General features: G+C 47.0%; 1 protein-coding gene across 1 annotated transcript; it reads right to left on the bottom strand.

Moving 5' to 3' along the window:
- Positions 1 to 7,161: 7,161 nt before the first annotated feature.
- LOC121989859 (heat stress transcription factor B-1-like) lies at positions 7,162 to 9,300 on the bottom strand. Its single transcript, XM_042544169.1, has 2 exons — positions 9,055 to 9,300; positions 7,162 to 8,005 (listed from the first exon to the last, which is right to left on the bottom strand). The coding sequence occupies exons 1-2, from the start codon at positions 9,268 to 9,270 to the stop codon at positions 7,418 to 7,420; spliced, it is 804 nt and encodes a 267-aa protein (XP_042400103.1). The 5' UTR covers positions 9,271 to 9,300; the 3' UTR covers positions 7,162 to 7,417.
- Between the last annotated feature and the right edge of the window lie 547 nt (positions 9,301 to 9,847).

The following is a 9,847-nucleotide window of genomic DNA, read 5'->3' as shown; positions in this document are numbered from 1 at the left end:
ACAACGTCTCCCACCGACCGGCGGAGGAGATGAAGGCATCTACAGTCTCATGTCCGTTCGATCAATGGGGAATGGATATCGTGGGTCCGTTCCCTATGGCGACCGGTCAGCGTAAGTTTCTTCTCGTGGCAGTCGACTACTTTTCCAAATGGGTGGAGGCCGAGCCATTGGCCAAAATCACCGAGCAGATGGTCAAAAAGTTTATCTAGCAGCATATAATCTGTCGGTTCGGCATTCCTCGCCGGCTCGTATCTGATAACGGACGACAGTTCGCCAGGAAGCTGCTCGAAGAATGGTGCAAAAGTTATGGCATTGAACAACATTTTACTTCCGTGGCGTATCCCGAGAGCAATGGTCAGACCGAGGTAGCCAACCAGGAAATTCTTCGTATTCTTCGGGTCCGGCTCGACCATATGGGAGGAAACTGGGTGGATGAGCTGTCGGGCGTCTTATGGGCTATCCGCACGACCCCAAAGGTGAGAACGGGCGTCACGCCATTTCATTTAGTGTACGGCGGTGAAGCAGTTATCCCAGTTGAAGTCGGCATATAGTCCATCCGGATCCAGAACTATGATGATGACAACGCCGAGCGGAGAGAGCTGGAATTAGACTTGATCGACGAAGAGCGAGCCAAGGCGTCCGTTTGGCTGATGGCGTATCGGTAGAGAATGAAGCAAAACTACAACCGGCGCGTGATCCCTAGATCGTTCCAGGTCGACGACTTAGTGTGGAAGAAAGTAAAGCCGGTCGGGGACGTCGGCAAGCTGGAGGCTCCTTAGGCGGGCCCCTTCAAAGTCATCGAAAAGCTCCGCTTGGGTGCCTATTATCTGGAGGATGAAGACGGACATCAACTGGATCGACCATGGAGCGCGAACCACCTCCAGCCGTACCGAGCTGGGTGAGAGGTGCGCCGATGTAATTCATTTTATGTATGTCTTGGCCTCTTGTGTCCTTTTAATGCAGGAAGCAAAGTGATAAAACGCATTTGGCTTTATTCGTCGAACGGCCGCTCAGCATGGCGTATATCAACTGTGTTTAAAGTAGCCTTAAAGGTCGTCGAGCTTCGACGTTAAATATCGAGAGTCGGACCGGCGACTATAAACCCCCCGGACGGAAGACCGTAGAGCTCCAACTTTAAATATCGAGAGTCGGACCAGCGACTATAAACCCCCCGGACGGAAGACCGTCGAGCTCCGACGTTAAATATCAAGAGTCGGACCGGCGACTATAAACTCCCCGGACGGAAGACCGTCGAGCTCCGACGTTAAATATCGAGAGTCTGACCGGCGACTATAAACTCCCCGGACGGAAGACCGTCGAGCTCCGACGTTAAATATCGAGAATCGGACTGGCGACTATAAACCCCCCAGACAGAAGACCGTCGAGCTCCGGCGTTAAATATCGAGAGTCGGACCGGCGACTATAAACCCTCTGGCTGGAAGACAATCAACGAGAATAAAAGGTCAGAGCGCGTGAACGAGCGCTGTTCGCGTTCCGAACGGCCACACGGTCGAATTAAGAGGCATTTTACGGACAATCGATTCAAACTCAAGTTAGAAATATGGAGGTGTTAGGCTGAGCGACCGAGTTATAAAAAGTGCTTGCGCGAAAAAATTCTGGCTGAAACGAAGGTAAGGGGATGAGTATTGGTCGAGCAACAAATGGCAAACAAAAACAAAGTTCATTACATAAAGAGTTTAGGCTGAACGGCAGCCAAACAAAAAGTAGCAAAAGACACTTAAAGGAGATTTCAAAAACTCCTCACTCACTATCCTCGAAATTGAAAAGGGCATCCGGGATTGCGCCCATCAAGACAGCCAGTTCTTCAGGGGGAATGGACAGCTCGGCGGGAATATGGCCCTTCGTCTTCAAATAAGCAACAGCAACCTTCATGGCTTCCTCGAACGTTAGGGCCAAATTGTTGCTGAACTTATCACCGAACTCATCCGAGCGGACGAAGGCTTGCCGCGCCGCGGCCAAACGGCTCGATTCTCCATCCTTATATTCTTTCAAAGTGGTGCGGGAGGCTTCTACGAAGTCTTGGAGACCTTTTAGATCCCCCTCAAATTTGGTGCGCTCAGCCGAGCGGCCGTCCCGTTCGGTGGACAAGAGGGCGTCTAATTCTTTGACGCGTTGATCCAATCCCCGATTCTCCACTTTCATAATATCCAGGTCTGAGATGGCCTGAAGCTTCCGGTTGGTCGCAAACTTTATATCGTGGTCACGCTTCTTGACCACAGCTTCAAGCCGAGTCACCTCCGCCGTCAGCTCGGAGGACTTTTGCCGCTCAGATTCCAAAAGCTTTTTAGTTTTCTCCAGCTCAGCGGATGACTGCCCCTGACTTTCCCCCGAGAGTTTAAGTTTTTTCAGCTCGTTTTCCAGCTCAGCCAGGCGATTGCTAATTGCAATCTGCTCTACCCAGGTCTGCGCAGAAGAAGGGATGTCAAAAGTTGATTAAAAAGAAACACCAAGGGAGAAAGAACATACCCCGGTGGCCTGCTGTAGATTGCTGTCTCCCAACTGACTGGGAGTCATGAGCGCGACGCGAATCCGGGCATCCTCCCAAACTTTGGCAAGAGCCCTGTTAGGGTAATTTGCTGCTCGGGGCTCGCAGGCCGATCGACCGCCAAAAGGTATTCCTCTGAGGGAAAGCGCAGAACGGTCTTGATCACCCGAAGGCCGCTCGAATCATCCTGGGTCTCAGCTGCCTGATCGGAAGGCCCCCCAATAGTAGAAAGGTCACCCAAGCGCCTAAGGCGACGGCGGGTGCGGGGGAGGGAATCAGTAGGTTCCACTTCGGGAAGCGCCGCGGGCAAGCCAAGCTGGGAGGGTGTTCGATCCGAAGAGAGCGCCTCAACGGACACCGGAGCCCCTTCTTCCCGCTCGGGAGGAATACCACTCCGCTCAGAAAGCTGTTCACCAGAAGGGACCGATGGTGGCGTTGGGTCCGTCCGGCGCTTCTTCCGGGTCCTTAGTGGAACATCATCAATAGGAAGAATCTCCACCCCGACCATGGCAGATGAAGTAGCGTCACCCACGGCTTCGTGTACAGGGGCCCGAGCGGCTGATACTTCAGGGGTGGACTGTGTCCCTTCACCCCCCGAGCTGGCTGGGACAAGCCCCCGCGCAGCGACCTCCTTTTCGGTAGCCGTCTCAATCTCAGCGGCTCTCAACTTCAGGCGCTCAGTAGCTTTAGCACGCCACATGATCTCGGCTGCGGAAAAGAAAAATAAATCAGTTAGAGCAAAGGAGAAAGGTAAAGAGTAAGCCTTACTCATGCTGCAGGGAATGCCAGCCCGAACGGGAGATAAGCCGAACAAGTACATCACTCCCTTAAGGAGCAGCTTATCAATGTTGTATCGTTGGCCGACCAGGCGGTTAGCTGCATGGAGGTAGGTCGGATCGCTCTTGTATTTGCCGAGCTCTGGTTGGGTCGGCACCGCGGTCTACCACTTGGTTCGGAAAGGTAGCGGCTTGGGGAAACGCATATAGAAAAAGTATTCCTTCCAGTGCTTGTTGGAGCTCGGCATATTGCTAAAAAGAACAAAACCAATCCTAATTTGGAAAATGAAGGTGCCCCACTCAGATTGTTTTGGATAGTAAAAGTAATGGAAGATTTTGGGGTCCAGAGGGATGTCGTTCAGCTTGAAAAGAATCACCACCCCGCACTGCAGCCTAATGGAGTTCGGAACGAGTTGGCCGAGCGGGAGGCGGAAGTAATTACATACTTGCAAGATGAAGCGATGCAGAGGAAACCGCAGGCCAGCCAAAAATTGATCCCAGAAAAAGCAAACAGTGTTGGACGACGGATTATTGGGCCGGTCGGAAGGAGTGGCTAATATTATTTCAAGGTCAGTGGGGAACTCATAAGTACGAACGAGGCGTAGGGCATCTTCCTCATCAAACCGGCTCTCCGTGGCCATATACTAAAGACCAGGGGCAGAGATAGGTGGTTGTGAAGTGCTCGCCATGGTCAGAAGAGTAAGAGAAATAAAAGACGGAAAGAAGCGAGGAAACATACGACGAATACTTGAAATAAAGCAGAAGGAGGAACAGCTAAGGAAAGACGCGGAGGAATGACGGAATAACAGTAGAGCAGAGCTTACAGGGGAGATGACGATCGGAAAAGTGGGCTGCGAGGGCGTTGGAGATCTTCGGGAGGCAGAAAAATAAGGTCGCCAGAGGAAGGAGAGCTGTGGAACACGCGAAGGTAGAAATGCGGCGGGGGGAGAAGGAGAAGACTTTATAGGGACAGGCCCGAGCGGCCTAAGCCGTTGGATGCAGGTCACGCGAACCAATGCCCGCATCTAACCGTCCATTTCAAACATCGGCTGTCCCATCGGAGGTAACGCCGCCGCCGTACGCTGACGGCATTAGAGACGCCACGTGGCGCTACCGCCTGCGGCGCATTTAATGACGCCATTATCGCGCGCAGCGCGCGTGCTCGGCTTTAATGGGAAGGATTTAGCACGTATTCCGAGGGGATCCCAAAGGCATCAGCGTTGACCGTCCATCAGTTAACAGCGCCGAACGGGCGTGGTGAAGAAAGTAAGCCGAGCGGACGAACATTCCTCGGGTCGTCCGAGCGTCGTTACTCAGTCAGATCAGAAGTCCAGTCAGTCAGACTTAGCACCTCCTTCGACTAGACTTAAGGGGAAGGCAAGTGATCCGGTGATAAGGCTGGGGGGTCCTCATGGGCAAAGGGTCAACGACACGTAGGGGTCAGGAGTCAAGGGGCGTCAACCCCGTGGGCTCGCCGAGCGGGCACCCTATACCGATCGCCCGGCCATGCCCTCCAGCCGAAGGAATTGTAACCCGGCCACGAGCTCGAGTTTCAAACGCCAAGGTAAAAAGGCTATATGGCTGAGCGGGTGGTCCGCTCGGCCGTGGCCCAAGGCAAGAGTACAAGGCCGAGCGGTCTGTCCGCTCGGCCAAGACGTCAGGCAACAAGACAAGAGTGTTCGTCCGAGCAGAGGACCATGAATCTCCCCCGGACGGACCAACATCTACGGCGGGTCGAAGGTAAGGAGCCGCCGAGCAGCTGGACGCTTGGCTCGAGAAGATGAAACCAAAAGACACGAGACAGTAAGGACATCATCCTAGTAACCTTTGTCGCTGACAACATGCATGTTCGATGACCAGGCCATACGCAGAATCGTACGATGGAAGGTTCTTCTGTCCCATCAAGGAGGTGCTCGGACTGTAGCAGTATGGCGTCAGACACGCTCTTCTGACAAGCCCATACTGAAGTATGGTGCAAGACACGTGTACGCCTCGATGTGTGTGCGCCAAGCTCACCATAGCTCTATATAAGAGCCCTCAGACTTCGCCGGAGGTATGCAATCTTAGATCTTCGGAGCCACCTCCTTGTTTCCCCTTAGCCTGACTTGAGCGTCGGAGGGTCGTCGCCGGGAACCCCTTCCCGGCCCGACTTCTTTGCAGGTTCACCGGAGCTCCATACGGCCGATCAGAGACTCACGTCATCAGTTGGAAGAGCGCCACGTGCCCAGCGTCCATCGATTCAGCGTTCGGGCATGATCAATCTGTCATGGGGTCCAAAAGCATTAGTACGTATTTGGCCAGCATATTTCATAAATGGATATAATTTTCATACTCAAAATTAGGGAATAAGGAAGAATACTATGAATAGTGGAGTGTGTGTTCAGTCATCCGATGATAGAGATGCAATCAATGATTTTTATGGTTTGCTTGATGAAATTATAGAGGTAGAATATCCAGGGTCAGAAATACAAGTTATCTTATTTATGTGTCGCTAGTTTGATCCTGTCAAAGGGATGAAGGTGCATCCACATTACAATTTCGCTGAAACAAATCATAAGAGATTTTATAAGAGATATGAATCATTTGTGTTGGCACAACAAGTAATTCAAGTATTCTATTTTTCGTATCCTAGTTTGAAACGTGATAAGATTGATTAGTGGGTTGTTTGTAAAACCCAAGCATGAAAAAAATTTAGGTACGTTGGGAAAACATTGCATATCAACAAGAGGAAATTGCGAACACCTTTCAAACTGAGGAATATATTATTCCAATTGTACGAGATCCCAGCAATGTAGTGAAAAATGTAGATACAAGTGAAATTGATGATGAGGCGGAGGAGGAGCAGGATGAGGATGACAATGAGGACTTTGATTTTTGATGATGGGTAAGTTTCGTTAGCTTAATTTAAAATTTTTACCATATTTTTTCCATGTGGTACTAATTTTTTTACAAGAACATTTACCTTTATTATGCAAATTTATCAAAATCCTGAGTTTTTTATATACGGTCTCATTTTTTATTTTATATGTTTTATTTGTTAATATACTGTATTTTTTCCTACATGTCATTAGAGGTGACATTTCATTTTTTCCTCCCTTATTCTCTTAGATTTATGTAAATATGGTAAGTTTTTTAATGTTCTTTTTTATGCATCAAAATATCAAATTTATTTTATCCTATATTAGAATTTTCCGTATATGTTTTGACGAAGTGGACGTATACGGAGATCACAGGATCAGACAGATTCATCACTTGCCAGTGTATCTATGCCACCCTCTGATCAGGCAGGATCATCTCATGCAGCTCCTCCCGCGTCTTCATATTCGCCGCCGCTGGTACCATTGTTTGTCCTCACAGATCTTTCTGACTTAGCAAGAAACTCATTTGCTGAATTTAGAAATGATAGAGCTTTTGTAGTCCCCATCGAAGATTCGTAAGTACTATAAATTATTTTATTTTTTGATTTATCTTAATTATTTAATATTATTTGTTTGTAATTTAATACAAGTTTGAAAATCCTGCACGAGTTGTTCACGAAATCAATAGAATTGTGAATAATCATTGGGGAGGAAAATTAATGACATATTTAAGCACTCTACCGGTCACAAAAGAACTATGCTGGAACGAGTTCAAGGTGTATTTATTTGAATTTATATTCAAATTTAAAATAAATATATAATCAATTACTTTTTTTATTTCAGTAATTAAATAATTAGGATCCACTAAGGAAACAGAGATAAAAAAATATTAAAAAAAAAATATGACGACCACATCATGTGTGTATTGAATCATACGGGAGGCTTACTCTTGAGATCTTATTCGTTTGTCAAGAGGTGCCAAATAAAAACAATTATGCAATTCCGTTAAGTATCTCTCTTTCTGTAGCATGTCACCTAATGAGAGAGCCAGAGTATTCTCAAAGTATTAACAAAAGCAAACTGATGAGTTTAAGTAATAATTATGCACTTCACACCACTTAAAGAGCAATGCTTCATCGCCTTTCTACATCTATACTCGGATCAATAGGAATAAAACATACGAATTCAGTCTTTTATATATATTCATGTTACTGGAACTCTATTGACACTTGCCTTCCATATATATTTTACCACCGCGAGTACTGTCACAACTTGATTCAGTTGCAGACGTCGCCGCCGCCATGTTGAACCGTGCTCGACGCCGCCATCCACGGCAAGCCAAAGCCCATCTTCGTGGGCCGCTGGCCGACAACAATCTCATCACGCCCAATATCAACTCCCTCCTCACACCTTCCTCTCTCCAGGAACGCCCCGAAAAGCTTGAGCCCTTCTTCCCCTGCTGCTTCTCTGCTCCTATGATCCTCTGTTGCGGTAGTATTTCCCTGGATTAGAGCACTGATATCGACCTGGCTCAAATCGACGAAGCCGGAGAGGAAGCCCAGCAAGTGTCGGCACTGGTGCTTGGCCTCGGCGAGCTCGGAGCTGAGTGCCTGGTTGTCGCTCCTTAGCTTCTCGTTCTGGCTGGTGAGCTCCAGAAGGTGGCCGGGATGATCAGGTGGGGGGTGTGAGGAGGCAGAGGAGGAGCTGTGGACTTCGGCGGAGGTAGACAAGGAAGGAGGAAGGTGGGCGGTGGTTTTGTGATCTTTGGCCTTCCGCCGGCGGATGTGGCAGAGGAGTCCTTGCTCTCCTCGCCGGAAGTTGACATTTGCGAACTCCCACTTATCCGGCACCACCTTCCGGAAGCCCTGGCCGCAATCAAATTTACGAAATCAACACATTGTATATACTCTCACAATACCCGAAACTTTTTTTAAAGCTTTTTAACTGAAGAACTTAATTTAATTTTTTATAAAAGTTATTTACTAAACGAAAATAACTAATCAAATTATTAATTTTTTTTCAGTTTTAAGGTTTTGACTTGACGACGCAGCTAGGTGGAAATTTGTTGCATTAATGTATTTGTGACTTTGAGAGGCAGCTTGCTAGCTAGCTATCATATTAATTATATATCTTAATTTCCACCATGGCCAAGAACTTCAATGCGTGATCCATCGCCCCAGGTCACGGTAGGATATTTAAATTATCATCTAAATATTTATTATTTAAACCCTAATTATAACATATTTATAGAAATTTTTTCTCCAAATGGGAGACGTAATCAAAGGATGCTGAGTTTCTGTGCTGACCGCCGCATGCGCTTCCTGATTTATCCTAATGATCAGTGAAAAATTTTCGTAGGACCGAGTCAGCCATCCCAGAGATAGTCAACGAAACTAAATGAAATTATCATTTTTTTTCAATGCGTAATTAATCACTAGTTAGCTATCTATCTATCTATTGATACGCGGGATAATCAATCAAGAAATTAAAACAATACTGTTGCTTGTGGTAGCAAAAGAAATCCGCCACCCTCAGTGACTTTACACAGTCGATCAGATGACCATATGTAAGGAAGTAAATCAGAAAATTATAATTTGCCCTATGATAGTAATTATACTCCATATTAACCATTTCAATCTTGTCCTGGGACAGTAATACTAAAATGCTTCGGGCCACAATAATACTATCTGATATGGCAAAAGACGATTCATTTACTCTTATATTTTTGTCAATCCATCTCTAGATAAACATGAAAAAATTAAATCATAGATTACTACTATAATAGCCAAATATGAGAAAAGACATCAGTCGACTTTCAACCCCATAACTTAATATTTCATATCTTAACCACATCCGAGAGTACACAATAGTGCTGCATGCCTGAGAAGTAAAATTAAGTGGATATAGGACTCACGTATGTGTTGAGCTGTCGGACGAAGCTGGAGAAGTTGTTGTGCTTGAAGTGGACGGGCAAGAACTCGCTGGCGAACTCCGCCGGCTTCCACACCACGAACGACGCCCCCTTCGCTCCCCACGATATCACCTCGTCCGTCGCCTCGTCCTCCACCAGCCGGTGCGTCTTCACCAAGAACGGCGGCGGTCCCCCGCCGCCGCTCCCCTTCTTCGTCATGTATCCTCCTTACACGGAAACATATATTACTTGATAAAAACGGACACATATATATATATATATATATATATATATATACTATTATTATTATTATCAAGTCGTTATTCAAACAGATCTAGAAGCTTGTCCACACGCCCCACGCTCTGCCGTTTCGTTGGCATCGCCGTAATCTTTTGGTTGCTCGTTACTGAGAATTCAAAGACGTAAAAGAAGAACTAATTGACAGACGGCGAGGCACTTTATAAAAAAACATGACCCTCGTCCCAATGGCCCCGTCAGCCGGCTAACAAGGGACCGAATGTGAATCTTAGTACTACCAATTCATTTACCACAACCGTTGTGCCCCATTATTATATGAAGACATCTATCATATACCATAGTAGTTGATAATAAATCGAATTTAAGGGAAGCCTAACCTACCACAGATCTGATCGATAATAAATCTGGCCGAAGTAAGTGGACTCAACTTCCCACGCAGTACAAGTCTTACAGCATGTGACCGATCGACCTTATAGATTTTCTGACGTGATAGTCCTCTTTCATATAGCTGGTCGTTAATAACTTCGGTCAAATTTAC

The sequence above is a fragment of the Zingiber officinale genome, chromosome 6B (assembly GCF_018446385.1).
Source record: "Zingiber officinale cultivar Zhangliang chromosome 6B, Zo_v1.1, whole genome shotgun sequence".
NCBI classification, from domain to species: domain Eukaryota; kingdom Viridiplantae; phylum Streptophyta; class Magnoliopsida; order Zingiberales; family Zingiberaceae; genus Zingiber; species Zingiber officinale.
This window is presented reverse-complemented; position numbering and strand designations above follow the sequence as displayed.